At 38.5% G+C, this 20,459-nt stretch overlaps 1 protein-coding gene and 1 long non-coding RNA gene across 2 annotated transcripts in view; one reads left to right on the top strand and one right to left on the bottom strand.

Annotated features, from left to right (window-relative positions):
• Positions 1–16,775, top strand: part of LOC146670096 (uncharacterized) — a 28,657-nt gene extending 11,882 nt beyond the window's left edge. Inside the window, exon 3 of the long non-coding RNA XR_014911754.1 lies at positions 16,668–16,775. This is a non-coding gene — a long non-coding RNA (uncharacterized LOC146670096). The remainder of the gene's footprint in view (positions 1–16,667) is intronic.
• Positions 1,697–11,241, bottom strand: miip (migration and invasion inhibitory protein). The gene is made up of 9 exons (XM_085406807.1): positions 10,894–11,241; positions 7,054–7,229; positions 6,664–6,769; positions 5,125–5,236; positions 4,967–5,046; positions 4,746–4,872; positions 4,135–4,231; positions 2,621–2,740; positions 1,697–2,440 (listed from the first exon to the last, which is right to left on the bottom strand). The coding sequence occupies exons 1-9, from the start codon at positions 11,123–11,125 to the stop codon at positions 2,303–2,305; spliced, it is 1,188 nt and encodes a 395-aa protein (XP_085262933.1). The 5' UTR covers positions 11,126–11,241; the 3' UTR covers positions 1,697–2,302.
• Positions 16,776–20,459: the final 3,684 nt, after the last annotated feature.

The following is a 20,459-nucleotide window of genomic DNA, read 5'->3' as shown; positions in this document are numbered from 1 at the left end:
GTAGTGATTCTGGTAAACGTTAGGTTTTGTTGGCAGCTTTCCTTTCCAGTTGTAAATGGACTTTATCTGTAAGCATTTGTCTAGTCTAAATCACAATTGCATTGCTTTTAGCCTGTATTATGCCAACAGCATACTTCTCCATGTGGTCGGTAGACTAGATTGGGAGATCTTGGATCAGCTTATGGAGCTGAAAACTACTTTAATTTGATCATTTAATAGGATTTTTGATGTTCGGGGAAAAACTGACAGGTAATAAAAAGTTAAGCGCTGTGTCAACAATTCATTCAAAAAATAGAAGTGCTAAAAAAAATATGTATTGAAGTCACCTTTAAAACAGGAAGTGAATGCCCTAGATTTCTTTATACACAGCAACCTAGATGCACAGCCGTCTATAGAGCACAGCTTGCAAATTATATGGGTCAAATGCAATGGCTATTGTACTACCTAATCTACTCAAAGGATTGATGTGGATAGATATGTGTGTCTAGACTTATAGTTTTGTCACACGAATAAAGATTTTTAAGTTCCTTTTTAATGATCTAAAAAAAAGAAACCAGAAACACAGGTTCAACTCTGTGGCTGCTAGCTGACATTGCTCAAGAGTCTTTGGGTGAGACGTTCCCAGCTTGATCTCTCTGTGGAGACATGGGAATAGTGAAAGGCAGAGAGGTTTGTTTTATCATACTTTACACCTCAACTGTTTTATTCTTGTTAAGACATGTTTTCTGCTATGACACTGAATGCGTTTGTGCTCTGCCCAGTCTGATGCCCCTGTGCCGCAGTGTTTGTTCCTGTGTGAGAAGTTGACATTTCATAATAAAGTTTCCCCTCCCACATTGTCATCACGTCTCTGCTGCTCAGCAGTATCAGCCCTCTTGTCCATTACAGTCTTCTAATGTTTAATCTAAAATAAAAAACTTTTTTCATGAAATTCTGAGCTTATTTTAGAGCATTAGCCTCACCTGAGTTTCATGTTGTAGTAAAAAACCACAACAAGGTGAATTGAAACCTTTTTAAAGGTTTTTCTAAATATCTTAACTTTCACGTGATAGGGCACTGATTTTGCATATAGTACTGATGACTAATTTCCAAAAGTACAGCATGATATTTGTTAATGACAGACATGAAACATTCTTGAGACGGGAATGAACGCACTGCTTGCTTCTATTTCTGAAGAAGTCAGTCTAAATATTTCACAGCAAATTGCGCATACCATCGAAATCCCAAAATGCATCTATGCCACCGTTACCAGCCATAATGATGATTATGCAATGCCATCTTGTCACTCTCTAGTGACTTTCAGATCCTGTTTTCGCTGAAGGAAGAAAAAGTTGGTGCTTCTAACAAATACACTGAAAGGTTTAACGACCATAATCAACAGGGTTAGATTCGTTTATTGACAAGTGTTAGAGAGAAAAACACTTTTGCTATCACAGGGCCACATCTTACACAGAAGCCTTTCATTTATGTCACAACATCCGCAAAGTAAGTCAACTATCGGATGTCTGTCTGTCAGATAACTCAGTCTCTGATGTTTGTGGCACAAACCTTCAAAGTGCTTCACCAGAACAGGAAGATATGAATTATTACCCAGTCATTATATCCCTTCTGAGCAGCAGAAATACATCAGAAAGAAATCAGTAGAATCGTGTTTACCCTATTTCTGTGGATTTAATTGGTTGAAATACATTGCATGTAGATTTTTTAATGTATTCAGAAATTCAAATTAGTTGGCTTAGAGGGGACAAACTGGAAAGCGACAGTGTTATGGGTGGGATTTCTACAGCATGTGACATTTAACATAGGTGTTTCTTTGGTTTCCTGTGAACTACTGCTTCTGTACCTTACATCAGCCCCTGCTTTTGCTTCTATTGTGTTCTCAGCCCAACATTAAGGAAGTGTCAAAGGAAGCTTAAAAACAGAAGTAAGCTAGACCCTGGAGCCAAAACAAGAGGCTGGAAATGGAAAAGCAAACTTGAGACAACCAAAACAACATCCTTTATGTTGCAATGTTGTACATACACTTCACTGAATAATTCTAAGTAGTCTTGCTTCACATCCACAAGGCTGTTGACAGTAACATGTGCAGTCTAAATCGGTTCAGCTTTTAACAGAGATGAAAAAAAGGAACAACCAAATTGGAATTGCTGCAGTTATTCAAGTTTTATTGTACAGACGTGAATAAATTAATCTAATCTGTCATCTATGACAAAACTTTTTAGACATCCGCTCAAGGTTTTCAGTTTTGGCGCTTAAAACAAACAAACAAAAAAAAGCCCACTCAGTATACTTTGATAGTTTATCAGCACACAGGGTAAGGAGGGTAAGATATGCCGCCCACTCTTCTTTTTGGATTAAACCGTTGAAAGTTGTGACGAGCTAAGCGAGCCACATCTGAGATCTGGTTTGGGTTATGAGACACCCTCAGTGCAGACCGATCCTGAAAAATATTTTTAAAAACACCGTTTAATTTGTGACATGTACAGCACCCTCCGTAATTATGTTAACAAGAGCGAGAAACTGTATACTAGGAACAGCTGCTTATTTATTAATTATTAAATCAGTCAGCCCTGTGGCAGCTTGGACTGTATAAAAACCACACAGTTGTCCAGTTCCTCACCTCCAGTTGTTTATTCAGTGGTCCTTTTGGGTTCTTCACATTAACACTGCTCTGCAGGTCAAGGCTGCTGGGTGGTGGCAGGGTGCTCTGCCCTGTGTTGGACCACCCTGATAGACAGTGCTTGAAGGTGGAAAAAAAAGAAAGAAAAGAAAGAATGCTTTGAGATGAATTTATAGATTTGAATACAGGGGCCATAACACAAGTTGCAGAGATGGCTGATCGGCTATACAGACCTCATGGTCAAATTCACAATTGCGGGTACTTTACAGTCAGAACATCCGACCAATCAGTTTAAAAAAAATAAAATTTAAAAAAAAAAAAAAAGATGCTAAAGCCTTTCTAGAGATGGGATATGCAACACTTCTGTATCATAGTATCTGGTAAAGTGATGGCATTACTTCAGATACAATAATTTTCCTCAGAGCTATATTCATACAAAGTCATGGTACTTGTGTAATATACCTGAGATACCAAGTAGGACATCAAGCCACACAGGATGCATGAGGTCAAAATTTTCTTTCTGCGTCATAACAGGCCACAGTACTGCAAGTGTTCACTATGCTGAGCAACACGCATTCTGAGAGGTACACATTTATCAGGAGTAGTAATCTCGTGCATGCCTATCTCTTAAAGTTTGCAGCATTTAAATGTGCTGTGTCTACAGCACCATATTAAGGTGTTTATTGGTCTATATCGCCTGTACAGATACAGGTGATGCAGATTTGTCAGCTGCACCTCCATGATGTGGATCTCCTATTCTACCATATCCCAAATATGCCCTCTTGGACTGAGATCTGGTGACTGCAGAAGACATTAGAGTACAGTGAACTCACTGTCATGTTAAAGAAACCACTCGTAGATGAACATGGCCTCAGTCTCCTGTTCTTAGCTTACAGGAGTGGCACCCAGTGTGATCTTCTGCTTTTGCCTTTTCCTATCAGGTCAATGCAACCTCACCCAGAGAAATGCGGCTCATCGGCTGCTCTGTCGCTTTCAGACCATTCCCTCTTAACCCTAGAGGTGGTTGTGTGGGAAAATCCCAGGAGATCAACAGTTTCTGAAATACTCACACCCACCCGACTGGCAAAAACAACTATGCCACGCTCAAAATAAGTTAACTCACCTTTCTTCCCTATTTTGGTTCTCACTTTCAGCAGTTTCAGCATGTCGTGTTGACCATGTCTACATGCCTACATGCATTGCGTTGCTCCCATGTGACTGGTCAATTAGATATTTGTGTTAGCAAGCATATTAATGGGTGTACCTTACAAATTGGCCAGTGAGTGTGCGTTTGTGTGTATATACTGAAACATTACAGTTTATTAGCTATAAGAGCAGCAAGTAAGACAATAACCCGTGCACACGGTCTAACTGTTTTTAGGAAGTGAGATGTTGCACCTTCAAATCACCAATGAATGGAAAGACACAATGGCTAGAAGGGGTTTTATTATTGTGGGACAGTGGTTCAATCAAATCAAGTGGTGATGATCTTTAGTCATTAACCTGTAACTCACCGATGGTAATCCTAAACTGTCAGAAGGGTCAAAGCTGCATCGCCGATGAGCTTTGTATATGTAAGGTGGCAGAAGCCTGGTGCGAGGGATGCTGACCCTTAGAAATACAAGAGAAAGAAGATGAGTAAGAAATCTGAAGAAATCTATTGTGAGGTGATAATTTTTTCAAACTAATCCTGATAATTTTTTAGTCAATATCACACAGCAACACTACTGATTACAGCACATTTGAACAAAATGTAAAATGAGAATACAGGCGCCGTTGCTTTTAGTTATTAGGACTTGATCCAGTGGAGGTTTCGGGCGCCCTTTTCACAGGTTTCCCTTGCCTTGTTGCAGTGTATCATACTACAGATCAAAGCTACCATAGCTTGCTTTTTGTGTCGCTGCTGTTTTACTGAATTCAGAAACAGCTTCAGCTTTTAACGTGTAAAATATGGGAAGGCAGAAAAAAATAACACAAGGTCTAAGTCCCTGCTGCACACAGTAGAGCTGCTGCCTCCTGTATTCAATTGAAAGTGACAGACTAATATATTTTAGATAAAACTGATGAAGTGCTTTAATGTTCATAAGTGGTTTAACAATGCAGTTCAAGTGCAGGCCATCAGTACCTGATTAGAGCAGGTTCAGCAACAGTGTGAGGGTGGGAGGATTTAGGCTTTTTGCACAAGGGACAGCACTCCTGAGAGTGGAGGGGGACCGGGAACAGTCTGCTGTTAATCCTGTAAGAGAATGTACCTGCACAAAAGGTGAGCAAGCAGAGACAAGTGTTAGAACAGCCTTAATGAGAGGAAATAGAAAGTGGCCTGTTCAGATAAATGCTCCCTCTTACACTGATGAGTGTCCATGTTAGCTTGTGGGCCATCCTTGTCTGTTAGCAGTTGTGTCACTGGCTGGTTCCCCTGAGAGAATCTGTGAGGAAAATCTTAATGAACCACAGGAAAACACAGTATGGATATATAATAGAGATATTTAAAGAGCACCACTCACTCGGTTTGTCCACTGTGGACACACTCGTCCTTATTGAGCGATCGAAATACACAGAGATCATTGAAGAACTCGTCTGAGCGCTCTATCAAGGAGTCCTCAGTATCCAGCACTCCTAACAGGGTAAAAACAAACATCAGCTGTTATCGGTACTTCTGCTTCAAAGATAAAAAGTGGACTCAAGGCGTGGAGATGTCAGAAAGCAGCTAAACAGGACAGTTATAAGCACCTGGGTATCCCATCGGCCAACAGGAACCACAATAACAATACATGAAGGTCAGCTAAAGCCAAATACCTCCACAAGGTAAGACAGGTGCTGAGAAGCCAGCTCAATGTTAGGAAAAAGATCCAAGGCATCAATACAAACACCCTACCAATCACCAGATACCCAGCTGGAATAATAAGCTGGCCACAGAATGAGATAGACACTAATGATGTAAAGACACAAAAACACCTTACAGTGCACGGAGGTGTCTACCCGAAGTCCAGCACCCTGACGCTCTATGAGCAATGGAACGAGAGGCAAGAGCGACAGGATGAAACACGGAGCATACGTGAATATACCATGAGGATCGCCCCTTGAGATGAGCTGCTCCAAGAATACCTCAGGCAGCTGAAGACAGACGGTGATGACAAAGAGGAAGAGGAACTATCACTGGACGACCAACCTCCTGCATAGGATGTACCATTGACATAAGACAGATACAGAGGAAGTGGCTGACACCAAGAAATCCTACCAGTTGCTAGAAAAGGCCGGCTTAAAGAACAGCACAAAGGTTCAGTCCGAACCTGGGTGGCTGGCTGGGATAATGTTCAGGAATATGTGTTGTTCATATGGACAAGTGTCCAACTCCCGATGGGAAATGCTACCACAGGTAGTAGAGAACAACGGGGCTAAGAAGTCTCTGTCCAGAAGTGCAGTCAGTACCTTAAACTCTGGTAGAGGATCAGAGCCTGACGAACATGCATACCACACTCCCAGGGGGCAACGGGGAGAATTTTGATATGATAATTTATCTTTCATCATTATTAAACAATTTAAATATCAGAAAACAGGTCTATGTAAAGAAAACTTAACATGCAACATTACACTAGAACTATACTCCGCCTTAATTCAAAAGAAAAAGCTGTAATAAATGTATTGAGATGTCTGTGGATATCTCCACAATCAGACTTTTTAAATTATTTGTTAATCTTGGGCACCACAATAGAAAATGCAAAGGTTATATCTAGGTTATATCTATTTCACTACTGCAGGTTCTATGAGTCAGTACTTTCAAAAGCATATTGTGAAAATGTATTACATGTGGGATTAAAAAAAAGAAATCATGTAACTTGACTTTTCAGCATTATAGATTTCCTGTTACTAGAACGATTAAATCAAAGGTCAGAGGAAAGGTCAAAAGGTTAAATAGATCTAATAATAAGATTTGAAATATATGCAAACTAATTTAACCTAAATTAGCAAAGCGTGGCTCCCTATATTTCAGGAGCATTTTGGCTGCAGATCAGTGCGATATGTGACAGACCGATAAAGCTTACCTGCTATCCAGTCATATCCGAGTAAGGGTGGTAGGTGATGCCTCTCTGGGTCAAGGACGTCTTTGAAATCGTCCGACTGAAACGTGACCCTGCTCTGCACACCCCTCTACAAAAAGAAAGCAGGCAGTGCATTAGCAATCAGCATATTCTACTTCCACCTTTTCAGTGGACATAAAGCACACAGCTTGCTGCAGACTTGTAGTTTATAAACTAGTTGTAACGATATAAATACAAAGCTCCCAAACCAATGTAGATGTGAATTAGCTTTTTTGAAGGGGGATTGTCAGTGAAATACTAGTGAGTGCCTTTTCAGTTTGAGATGAATTATTTATTCCTACTAACTTTATAAGAGTAACACAGGCAGGGTAATGCTGATGCTCCTTTGCTTACCTGTCCTTTGCTCGGATTTACTACACAGGACTTGGTGCTGAATGGCTCTGTGTCTTGTTTCTTGCTGCCTCTAATGAGATCTGATTTAACTGTTTGTTCAGCAGTTCCTTCTCTGTGTTTGGTGAAAGATGGTGTGAAAACAGTCTTTTTGATGACTGTTCTTTTCTCACAAGTGTCTGATGAAGACAGGAAGAAAATGATTTCTAAATGATTATTTCACACATTACATGCAGACCACAGGCTCACAGTCAAATGGAAAGTACCAGCAGGATAAAAAGGCTCCACAACAAAAAAAACAAAACAAACAGAAAAAAAAAACTGCCAATAGTGTCAATAGTGAAAAGGTGATAAAGACACAAATATTTTTTTTATTTTAGTTACATTTGAACACATATCAGTTAAATGTCATCTCTGATGAATGGTAATAAAGGTGCACTTTGTAGTTTTTCTTCCAGATACTTTCAAATTTTACACATCATTTCATCATGTATATACTAAATCCACTATTAAAAAATAAAACCAAGCACCATCCACTCTCTATAATAAAGCTCACATCTCCAGGGAAGAAATACTTATATTTAAAGTACTTTATTAATAATTACTTCAGGCCTCAGTCACACTACACCACGAAAAACCATTTGTCTTGCATTTGATTGCGAGTGTCTGAAGTGGAATGTTGAGCATCTTAATTTAATCAAACCTATCATACTATCGAGGGGCGTGAAAGAAATGTGAATATGTTGCACTGTGTGAGCGAACTGCTGCTTCACTGTGTCGAAATGTGACTAAAAAACTGAAACGCCCACTCTGCTTGCTGTAAACAGAAAAAATAAAGTTTTATCCATTTATCTGTTCAGTTCAGTTCTGCTTTATTTCAGGGTTGTTAGGGAACAGAAATATGCGGGCCTTTGCTCTAAACACTCACAGTTACGGGGCAAAGCCAAAGTTTTGGCACTGCACTCAGCTTTGAGCAATCCATCCGTAAAAGTTACGCACTCATTCTGCTAAACTTGCTCTCCTCTCATTCCAAATAAATGAACACTCCTAAAGACAACTAATGCACATATATCGGGCGCAAAATAAGACTTTTTTGTGCTATTTGCAGGCATTTGCTAAAAACTTTAGCAACTCAATTGTATGTGATTTATTACATTATATCCTCACTTGGAGAAGTAAATGATGGAGCAGACTAACTCCGACCGATCTTGGCAATTAATTTTCCATTTACAAATAAGACAGCGATTAACTGCAGACGTGATACAGGTTTACTCCCACAGTGTGGCCTATGCAGTCGCTTTGCAACCAAAGCTGGTCACTGAGAGGTTGAGGGTGCTGCACGCTTAACCTCTAGATCATAGGTGTCAAACTCTGGCCCGTGGGCCAAATTTGGCCCGCAGCCTAATTACATTTGGCCCGCGAAGCCATACCAAATTACTATTAGAGCTGGCCTACCTGTATTATACAGCTAATATATATATTGTTTAGTATTAAGCTTTGCTTGTTCCATATTCAGTTTTTCAGAAAAACTTGTTTGAGTCCATAAGAAAAGATTTATTCTTATATCTGGAGGAAGATTTTTTTTTTTCAATAAATATTAATGTTAGCCTGCAACTTTGTTCCAGTTTTGAATTTTGGCCCACTGTGTATTTGAGTTTGACACCCCTGCTGTAGATGACAATTTGGTTGGTGCAACTATTTGCAAAAAAATTCATTCCAATCACTCACCAACCACCACCTCTCGTGATCGCACAGAAGTTACCGGCCTATTTTTCCTCTAGTGTGACTGAGGCCTTAGTGAAATCCGAAACAGACTATGAGAGTTTGAGAGTAAATATGTGAAGTTTGGCTCTGTAATGTCTGTTACAGCATCAGGCGCTGCAAGTTCTAACTGGGAATGAAGCAGTAAAGTGACGGTGAGGTTAGGGTCTTTTCACTCAGGAGTGAGGCAGCAATTGCACCTTCTGTTGCAAAACCAACAAACATTGCACATTACATGTCTTCAGAGACGCCCACATAACAAGGCTTTCTGACTGCGAGATGTGAAACAGCAGCCGCGGTGCACAGACCCAGTTCAGTTTCACAGACTGTAGAACAACCCACATGGCACAGTAGCAGTATCTGTATTAACACACAGACTGCTCTGGATATGATAGCAAATTACCTTTTTTATCTTGTACACAAATATTTTGTTCTTGGTAGAATACTGAAATGAACGAGCTGCGTTTGTGTTTATACATTTATAAATTTGCCCTTTTTCAATCTGGCTGTCTGTGATCGAGAGAATCAAACCCCATGTGTGGCTTCTTCGTGGTCTGCCAGTAGCGAGTCCACCTCTAGATGTTACAGCACCACAGATCTGATGCAGATAGCAACAGATTAGAGATTTATCACAGCTAATTGGGGTATTATTGCAAATAGATTGCATGTAAGTGGCAACTTGATCCTTTTCAATCAAAAACTGATTAAACAGGATCAAGACTGAGTCCATCGTATTTTCATTTTATTGTAGTCTTGACACACCAAGGTCATTTTGCAGATGGCAACTGACTGGGAATGGTCTCAGACTTGGTCACTGACTTCGAAATAATATGTTACTATTTCATGAAAAATATATGTTGACTTTCATTTTGATGACAGCAAAACATGGGCCAGGGGCAACGAAGGCCAGAAAAGTAAATGGTACTAAAAAGAAACAGCTAGAGGAGCAGGTCAAGATGATTGGATTAAAAAAAAAAAAAAAAGCGTTTTAAACAGGCAGAGTTTCCCAGAATCAAAGATGGGCAGAGGTTCAGCAATCTGTACAAAACAGCATGTACAGCTTGTGGAACAGGTTCAGAATAATTTCTTCAATGTGAAATTAAAAAGATTTTGAATATCTAATCTACAGTACATAATATCATCAAAAGATTCCAAGAGTCTGAAGAAATCTCTCTACACAAAACACAAGGCTGAGAATCAATACTGGATGCCCATAGTCTTCTGACTATCAGGCAGCACTACATTTAATGATGACTCTCTCATGGAAATCACTACATGGACTTAGGTAAAGTGAAAACAGTTTCTTTTTGGAAAACATGGCTGCTATGTCCTTTGGACTAAAGAGGAAAAGGGGCATAGAGCTTGTTAATAATGCTCATGGCATGGGAATACATCAGCATCTATGAAACTGGCATCTGGAAAGGTCCCATGAGTGCTCAAATATATCCTCGTTTCCAGACTTCTTTTTCAGGGAAAGTCTTGGATATTTCAGTTCCTCCATGCTGCATGTATTTCAACAGCATGGCTGCTGGGCATTGAACTGGCAAGCGTACAGTTACTTCTAACCAAGTAAAAGCATTTGACACATCATGAAATGAAAAATTTGACGAAGAAGACCATCTGAGCAGCTAGAATCCCCCAAAAGACAAGAATGGGACAACATTCCTGTCCCACAAATCCACCACGTGGTCTCCTCGGTGTCCAGACGTGTACACAGTGGTAAATATGATCCTGTCCCAAGTTTTTTGAGACGTGTTGCTGCCATCAAATTCAAAATGGCATTATCTTCGCCTCTAAAACCGTACGTTTTCTAGTTTAAACATTTGTTCTAATGTGAATATGCGCCTACGAGATCTGCAGATCATCGCAGTCTGCCTTTATTTACGTTTTACACGTTCTTGGAGTTGGGGCTGTATATGTGAAGGAGTTTAATCTGGCTATCTGGTAAACAAAACGTCGACAGCTTTGGTTTGTTGTGATGTGAGGTCTGGATTGATCAAGAGCAACTCTGATGTGACCTTAGCTCATTGCTAATTACTTCTCTCGTGCTGCTGGCGTCAAGTAAACAAACAGTTTAATTACCGGCAAACTTCACGGAAGACTTGGCTAGGGCCGCCCTTGCAAGGCCGCGGTCTCCACCGGTCATCCCGATCGTTTCTTCAAGTGGTCTTCTCTCCTCAGCTCCATCCTCTCTCTCCCTCTTGCGGCTTTCACGGCAGCCGCACAGCCGCTCCAGTTTCTCTCCATGCTGCCTCAACTGGTCCAGTAACTGTTTATTGCGCTCTCGCAACACCTCCAGCCGATCCATGGACATTTAGTTTTAATATTAGAGAAAGCAAATAAAATGTAGCTTTAATTAAAAGTACATCAAACACACAAAGAAACTTTCGGGATCTTCTATGCTTTCAATTAGGCCGACTCCATAACAACGCGTTGACAACAGTGATTTGATTGGCTGTTAACATTTTACCCACAATTCTGAGCATTCTTAAAGTGACAGGCACACGTGTAACTATAAATTTTCACTACAAGGCCAGATGTTGAACAACAGAGGGCGCCACACTTCCATGATGGAAACACTGATGAGACTGATGGGTGACTTCCCCAGAAACAACAGGACCCACGTTTTTTAGGATATTAGCTGGCTTTTTCTCCCCCTTTTTCATCCCCCCTTTTAAAAAGAAACACTTATAAGTACATTTTTATGTTTCTGTTTTCAGTAAGTTTCTGCTACTACTTAATTTTTTCCCCCAAGAAGCACGAAGGAGTGACCAAAGTCTAAAAAATATCAAATTCTTCAGTAGCATAATTTTATATTGTCGGGCATTTTATATCACAATGCCCGACAAGTTTATCTCACAATAAAAGTATCCTGTTACCTGTACTATTTTAATAAATGTATATGTATAATATATGTACTTCAGTAGTTACTTGTTATTTTTTGTTATATTTTTACTTTTGCCTTCCTCTCCACTCAAAGCACTTTGGTCATTTTCCTCTAACCTCTGGCATCAACAAGGCATTTTCTTTCAGAGAACCGCCACTCACTGCATATTTTCTCTTTTATCAAACCATTCTCTGTAAACCCTAGAAATGGTTTTCTGGGGAAACCCCAGCAGATCAGCAGCATCTGAGATACAAGTCCAAAGTCCCTTAAATCACCCTTATTCCTTCAACAGAACTTCTGTACTGTAAAATGGTTCCAGTTAGTGATTTGCTATTAAATATGATATTTTTTGGATTAACATCACCTTCTGCATACCCATTGCCAAGATAATAGAGGAGTTTTGAAATTATGTATTTATTTTTAAAGTAGGAGAATTTTTTTTAAATGCCATAAAGGAGAACATAATCCAAAGTTCATTATAAATATTAAAATTAGCAACATCATGAACAATGTACCTTAAAAGCAGTTTGTTCCTATGATGTACTAGTTACATTCCAATACATTTTTAATGTTGATATACATAACCATATAATATTTAATCATGCCTCCATAACTTTGCAGCCTTTTGTTTTTTGTAAAAAAAAAAATTAGTGTTTCTGTAAAAGTACTTGGTTGCTCTCTACTTATTGATAAGGTCAGTGATGTAAAAAATATGAACGCACAAGGTCAAACTTAGTCTTAAAGCCATTCACAAAGCATGTTTTAAAAATTTTACAAAACACGAGCCCAACAACATCCAGCTAATAAATGAAAAGAAAAAAATGTTATTTATAGCACAAGAAAAACAAAACAAGATACGATAGACTACAGAGAACAGAACAAGCCTTTAAAGGCTGAGTTGAGCCTAAACAGTACCATCGGGGTTTCAAAGAAAACAAGGACAAAATGCTCCCAAGAAACCCATATTAGGTGCAAGGAAGACCAGGCAGCTCAGAGGAAAATCCTCCACAGGCCCCTACAAGAGGTGCTAGAAAATAATAGAACCTTTGGTGAATTTACAGTTAAAACTACTTATATTTACAGCCTTTATGTCATATACAGTTTAGGATATTTGGCATGTAGTAATGAACTTGTTTGCAAATTTCCTAAATGAAGACACAGGCTCCCTAATAACTGCAAAACCCACCCATCGCTTGTCAGCAAACTATAATTATTCTACTTCAGGGTCTGACATACTTCTTGTTTTCAGTACTCGGACATCTCCAGTTGTCATTGATACAGCCAGAGAGGCATTCATTTTTAAGACCACAATTTTTAATGTTACTGTGTTATACTGACTTGTCTTTGTACTATTTTGCATGTGCATTTTACTAAAACGAATTGAGATGAACAGCAGAAACAAGAGCATTAACGTCTCTCTGAGCCCTAACTGTAAATTGCAGTAATAAATTATATGAAGGCACTTTAAGTGACTGACCTGTTGCATTTGGACTGGATTTAAGTCTATGGGTGTATCTAATATTTTTATCTAACATACAAGCAGTTATCGCCATGACTGTATTTGAACATGACCCAGCTGATGTTTTTGCCCAGCTGCTGCTATTTACTCGTAAGATTAAAAATATAGAAGAGCGCTGGTTAACATTTGCTTACAGTTGTACTTTATTTATTCTGTTTATCTGTCTCAGTGGCAGTAACTATACTTTGCCCATGAAGTTCAGGATGTGTCTTTATCCTATGATTCTCTTATACATACAAACTTTAGTCTCTATGAATATAAACTGAGAGAAACTACAGCAATGAACATGCACGCTTCAGTTTCCTGTTTTTCTCAGTTTTAAATGTGATGTCGTCATCAGAACTTTTTTTATACCTTAGAGTTCTTGTAATACACCAAGTACTACCGAATCAGCACATTCTTTTCCTGTTGCCACGCTGCCGTTAGCTGATGATATTCGTATCAGATAAGAGCATGCAAAGATCAATCAATAATCAGAATTTCTTGCCAACTTCCTGTAGATCAGCACCCTCATTTTCTTCTCATTGTATGACCTTTCAAGGGCAATCTGTGCTTGTAAAAGTGTAGACAGCAGCATGTGGTCACTCTTTTTACTGGGTGGCTTGATGACATTGGTTTATTTACATTAAACTGTCCATGCGTGGTAGCACTAATGACATTGTTGCAGGTGTTGCAGGGTCACACCTATAATCATATGCCTGATCCCCTGTGGAGTGAATGGTGTGGAACTGTGTGGGCGAGCACCTGCTCAGTATTCCAGTCACGGCTCGTTTGCACTGAGAGCTGTCCAGGCCGGCCCAGTATGATTAGCTGACCACAGTAGTGTGGCGTTGCACCCCATTATCATTAAACAGTACCAGTCATGAAGTCATATACTCCTCCCTGTCTCTCTAATTACACCCCCACTGTTGGGCTCTGAGCAATTACTGCCCGCCGCCAGAACGTTTCATTGTTCATTAGGCACAGATAACGGACACATCAACAACAAAAACAAAAGAAAATGTGAAAATATTCATATTTCTGATAACGAAATCACCTAAGAAAGACATTTTCTTTTCAAAGAAACCACTGATGTGTTCAGAAGAATGGCTGTGCAATTATTAGAAAATGAGTCCCATGACCCAGAGAAACTGTTATATTTGTCGTGATGTGTTCAGAAGGACCGTTTCAAGTCTTTGTATCCTTTCCTGTTTGGCTCTGTGTAATGAAGCTCTTACTAAATACTAAATCAGCATAGTGCAATTGGCTCACATATAGAGGGAAAGAACTGTTTACCATTACAGTTGCTTAAAGCTATTTATGTATAACTTAGCTTATAATAATAATAAAGAAACAAATAGCATTAGTGACAATAAGTATTAATAAGAATTAACATATAGACTGTATACAAAAGCCTGGAGAGCCGCTGCTATTTTAGTTTTTGGGTTTTTGGAGTGAGAATTAACAATATTTAGATGAAAGAACAGAGTGTTGCCAACTAACAGGCAAATTTATTTAGAAAATTATTTCTATGCGTAATTTGTGATGAGATACAAGTGAAATAAAACTGGAGCATAGCTTTCTTTGACTTGCTGGGAGTACATTAAATGCACCTTAAGCTGTAGTATTTAGCAGATAATTCAATAAAAATGCTCCAAAAGGCACCAACGGCACAAATATGAGCTGGAGTTAAAGCTGCCCAGTCGGACTCACCCTACCTTCAAAAGAGCCACACCCTAATAATATATAACTTTTTTCCAACAAGATTTCTATAAAAATCAAACCTCAGTAGCTGTTACGAAGAAGAAATCTACTATAGCTATAAACATGTTGTTAATTGCTCTAAGTTGGGCATTTTAACATTTGAAAAAGGAGAGATCATTTGGAACAACTGAACATGAGTTGAAATAGACAAATTTGTTTTTATTGTCTTCACTAATTATTGTAGAAATGAAAAATCACAGCGATTTTCGCAAATTGATGATGATTCATCTCACGAATTATGACACACTGCTCTCCCCTACATAAACCTTCATAGGTTTAAAGTGTCAGTATCAATATTGGTATCATCAGTACTGTCCCTGTATTAACTTGGTATTAGAGCAATATCATGGCAGAGAGCACTGAGATTTAAACCACGCAGAGTGGAGGCTGATTGGCTCAAAGAAAGTGGGGAAGAAGATATTAGACTCGTGTAATGATATCACTAGTAATGATGTCGCTTTGCCGCACTGAGTTTGATAGCATGGGAAAATGGTAGTGAAGAAAAGAACAGACTAGCAGCCAAACACCCAGGAAAGCAGGCAAATGGATGAATACAGATCTTACTTATTTGAAATTATGCATAAGTTCAATAAGGAAGATCTGCATAATAGTAATAGAAATTTGGCACTAACGTCAAATGGCCAGTGGAGCACCTAGGGGTGTGCCCACAAGGGTGTGCACACTGGACGCTTGTCACATATTGCTTTGAAACTGATGGCATTCAAGCCTCTTGTTGCATAGATGCCTAGATGTATTTACTACCGGGTCATATGTCAATCAAAAGTATTCTTCATTGTTAATAGTGGTCACTTCATTACTTGCCTGGAAGTAGGAGTGCCAAAGACACTAATAAGAACAAATAGTTTTAATTTTGACCATCGGATAGGAGTCTATCTGATGGTCAAAATTAATTTTTATTTTCACATTCAGCACATTTTGGTGTCAGACCGATCTCCTGAAATGACAAATGCATCATATTGTATAAACAGTTTTAGTCTTAAATACAAGAAAAATGTGGTGAAAGAAGACAATTTTGTTTCCTTGTGCTACAGTGCCTGAAACAGAAGAACTAAAACACAGAACTAACAAAAAAGTGATCCAACTGATGCTGATAGCTATCAGCTCCTGAGCAGCAATTATTTTTCACAGCCGATTATCATCCATGGTAAATGATTTCTGCACACAGAGTGTTTTGGACAGTGAAAGTCTTTCACATACAGCTCAGCTCCCTTCACGTTCGCGATGAAAAGAAAGATAACGTCACAATAAGACAAAGTAGAAGATTTAGGCTGAGCTCAGATTTATTAATATGAATGCTGTTTGAATATTTCAAATATTTTTAAGCATTTCAAGCAAAATCTTTGCATTCACATTGCATATTTGCTAGGACATGCTTTTTCTGAGTTTTAGTGTTTATACAGCACACACAGTTTTGCCTGGGAAACCAGGTATATCTACATTTGTTTTCAGTCGACCTAGGGAAACTCAACTTTCTTGTTATAAAAGCCAAACTGTGATAAGGCTTTGCAAAGAAAATCTTTTTTAAAAATCTGAGCTACAAAGCCTCTCTTGACTCCCCTGTTGCAAAGTCCCTATTGCCACAGTGGGAATATGGGGAGGCAAAGAAAATAACCCAGAGCCAAGGTACACATCCAGACTGTGTGTTCTTTGTATTTGCACATAAATGTGAGTGTTTTGTTTTTTCAGATACGTCAGCCATATGCCTATTTCAACAGCAGCGACGTTTCCTGAGAAGATTTTTTAATGTTTTCCTGGAAACATGCATCTGGACATCAACCGAGGTTGGGATTATCACATTGCACAAGAAGATTTGGTAAGTTCAGAGTGACACAGGCCTACTGATGGTGAGAGAGCAGGGTGACCAACAGGATTGGTGAGGGAAGTGGTTTTTGCTGATAAAGAAAGGCAAAGGGTCGATCTTCCCTACAGCTCCAGCGATAAGGCCAGATGCCATTAAGATAAGGAGGATTAGACCTGCCACGGTGCTGTCCTAGCTGCTAAAACCCGAGGGACAGGTGGCTAGTGGGGGGTATTTTGTCACTTCACCTTTCTGTGACCAAAGAAACTCATCCATTCACGTTAACACGTTTTATTTAGTTTAATATTATTGCAATTGACAGCAATCCAGTTATATTTCACCATCAACAGTTCTACCTGAAGCTTAAAAAACTCTCACCATCAATATTTCCATAATAATGAAATAATGAAGAGCTGAATGATTCTCACTGTTCTCTTGTGATTAACAGCTGCAGTGAAAGAGCACTAAATGTCCAACAAAAATGAACGGGTTGAAGGAAAGGTGGTGACAATATGTAAAAAAGAAAGGTCTTGCAAGACGCTACTATTTGCAGTAGTACATTAGTTAAATCTGTAATATATTGATTAGAGTTTATTAATAGGTAAGCTGTGCAGATTAGACGATTGTGCCCCTTCCAGCATGAATTACGATCACGCTGTTGAGTAGTTCAGCCTATGATAATGAATCATCTCCCTACAGTTCAGCATAAATTATACCTTTACAAATATAACAATGTTCAGTAGTGATTGACACTGTCAAAGAGCTACTGTTATGGTGAATTGGGTTGCATCATATTATTAAGTATTTTAATGATTTTATACTGATGTCAGGGGTCACTGGTGATTGTACCTGTTGTAAATGTGTCAGTAAAATAAAAAGTAGGAAACATTTAAGAAATTATTAAGCAATATCATGAATCTTTTAGTGTTGCATTTTATTTACATTTTTACTTATAGAAGTCTTTTGTTTTTATTGGGTCATTTTGTTTTATTTTATTGAGCTACTTTATTTGGGGTGTTTTGTTGTGTTTAATGTGTAGGCTACGGGTATTCACAACTTTGTGCTAAAAAGTCTTATTTTAAATGCCGTATTTGAAGTATTTGTGGTCCAACTGCAGACAGACTTCAATAAAGCTTTCATAAATGCACCATACAAAGTGTATCGTAGTGCTTTCCATATGAAAGCCTAACCTAATTCAAGCTCTTCATGCTGCTGTGACTGTTTCCCCTTTCTTGTTATTACTTTCTAATTAGTTCAGTGCAGGTTTACATCTGCTTGACAAAATAATTCAGGGAAAAACTATTTGTTCTTATTAGTGTCTTTGGCAAGCTAGACAATATTCACAAACTGAGAAGAAACCATGAAAAGCAGAAATTACCCTATGTTCCATCTATAATGGACTTTTTCAGCAGAACACAAACATAAAAAAAGACAATGCTAGTCAAAAAAATATGTTTTTAAAATCTTTTTGTATGGCAAAATCGTCTAAAGAAGTATACTTTTATACTTTCTTTTCCAAAGAAGTTATCCCCAAAGCAATTATGCTCAGCCATGCTTATGCTGCATTTGAGGAATGAATATACCAGCAGCCACTTGTATTTCAACACATTACACCTGCAAACTGTGATCTAATGAATGCTGATTTGTGAGATGAGGACAGAGAACATGAGGTTTGCTTCCCATTTGGTTCCTCAGAGTTAGTCTGCAGCGGGACCTCATTTTGAAGCTTTTATGTTAGCTCTGTGCTTAATGGCCTGTGTGCCTTCTCCGAGGCCTATTAAACACATGCAGTAAATCAACAGAGGAGGAACATACCAGTTAATCACAGCCTTTCTTTCAGGCTGAGGGAAGACAATGACTCTAACTGAATGCCACCAAGCTGACAAAGAGTGTCAGCACAACATACACTGTCAGACAGACAGACAGCCTCAACATCCACCTGCTTCTAACAAGATTCAATGCCACTGTTTCATGCAATCTCTGCCTCTTTCAGCAAACCACTCTTACATAACCAAGAGACTATAGTGGTTTTTGAAAGAAGAGACAAATATAAGTTCATATCACCTCATCAGAAAGTCCCAGTAAATGAGCTTTTTGTAAAATGGCATGGTTTTAATTGTTGGAGTTGAAATATTCTGAGCTTTTTAAGCTTACGCTGACTGCAGGCCTAATCCAACAACCCACAGGATGTAATTAATAGGGAGATGAGAATGTAAAGCCATGATTGCTGCTATTGTCGTGCACCAAGCTCTAAAATAGGCAAAACCGTAATGAGCAGAAATGAAAAACTGTTTTTTAAATGTTTATTAATTAAGGCGTTTACAGTTAGAACATGCTGTTTTCTTATCTACTTAGTCTAATGAAAAAAATTAAATAAAATTTCTATTTTTTCCAAATTGCATAACACATAATCTATTATCATTCTTAGTTACGGGGTTTAAATATACAAACTGTCTTCCCACAACAACAACATCCTTCTAACCTCACTCTGAGAGTTTCTGAACACACATTCCATTTTCTGGCAAAAGCTTTTTAGCAAAGTAGATCAGCCTTCTCCATCAAATACGTACAGTAGCATTCATCAACAATAGCCTAATTAAAAAGCTTTCAAGCTTGTTTTTCAGATCCACTAATCACCAAGATAGTCCAGTATTTGTTTATGGCCTGCGCGAGAACAAACGGTCTTACAGCAAATAAATCTCCGATAATCTAATTTCAGGTTGCCTACTTAAACGCTATAAGACTCTTGCAAAACCGCAGGTAAACTCTGCACTTCAGTATATGACATGCAATACGTGGAATTGTAAAAAGTACGTTGAAAAAAGTAAAGACTTGATGCGAGCAGAGCAGCTTGTTTGAATTGTGGCAAAATAGAAAAAAGAAAAAAAGAAAAAAGAAAGGTCAACCAAATTAACCAAAGCTTTTTGTTTGCCTACTCCGAATTAAAGCTCGTATATGTTGAAAAATAGAAGTCCTTTCTTTTAAAGCAGCAACATTTTTATTGCCTAAAAAGTAATTTCACAGCTCTTTGTAACACTTAAATGAGCATCTGTGCAAGTCCTCTGCTTTTGTGTGTATTTAGCTCGGTCCTTGTGGGATGACTTCATAGTTCAGAAGCAGAGAGCGATGACCTAACACTTTTATGCCTGATTGCATGTTCCTGTTTCTGTGAGTAAGAAATACATCTCAGCACCTCCCCTGCAGGAATTACACTTGGACCATGCAATAAGACACATCTCTCTGTAGAGCCGACATTAAAGTATTAATAAATAATAATGATGATGTCTTGGGAATATGTTTCAAACTGTGTTTAAAATCCATGTGTAGTTTTCTTTTTTTTAATTGTAACAAGTTATTCTACTTTTTAGTAGTTATTAAAGTTAGTCTGATCATTTCCTATCACTGTAAGCCTTAATTACATGAAATCAGTGAAATCAGTGGACTGATGACCAAATTCAGGATCAACACTGAAATAAATTGATTGCAGTCTTGCAGAAACATTATAGGAGAGGAAACATTCTCCTGCTAAATAAAATCTATGAATAAATTATTAACTCAGTTTCAAATCTCCACTCCCTGCTGCGTTTCACTCCATCAGTCATGCTAAATGACTGCAGCTTTGCACTTGTAAACATCTCTCCACAATTCCTTTTTCTAAATGTAAATGATGCTGCATGTGA

This window comes from Rhamphochromis longiceps, linkage group LG5 (assembly GCF_057381845.1).
Source record: "Rhamphochromis longiceps isolate RC_006_pf linkage group LG5, R_longiceps_female_GT1.1, whole genome shotgun sequence".
Classification (NCBI taxonomy): domain Eukaryota; kingdom Metazoa; phylum Chordata; class Actinopteri; order Cichliformes; family Cichlidae; genus Rhamphochromis; species Rhamphochromis longiceps.
Note: the sequence above shows the minus strand (reverse complement) of the source record. Positions and strands in the feature narration are given on the sequence as shown.

Coding starts and splice junctions, on each gene's coding strand:
- miip (XM_085406807.1), bottom strand. CDS start 11,125: ATGTCCATGGATCGGCTGGAGGTGTTGCGAGAGCGCAATAAACAGTTA. Junction 4,873..4,966: donor TAACATGGACACTCATCAGT/GTAAGAGGGAGC, acceptor CCTTTTGTGCAG/GTACATTCTCTTACAGGATT. Junction 2,741..4,134: donor ACAGTTTAGGATTACCATCG/GTGAGTTACAGG, acceptor TCCACCTTCAAG/CACTGTCTATCAGGGTGGTC.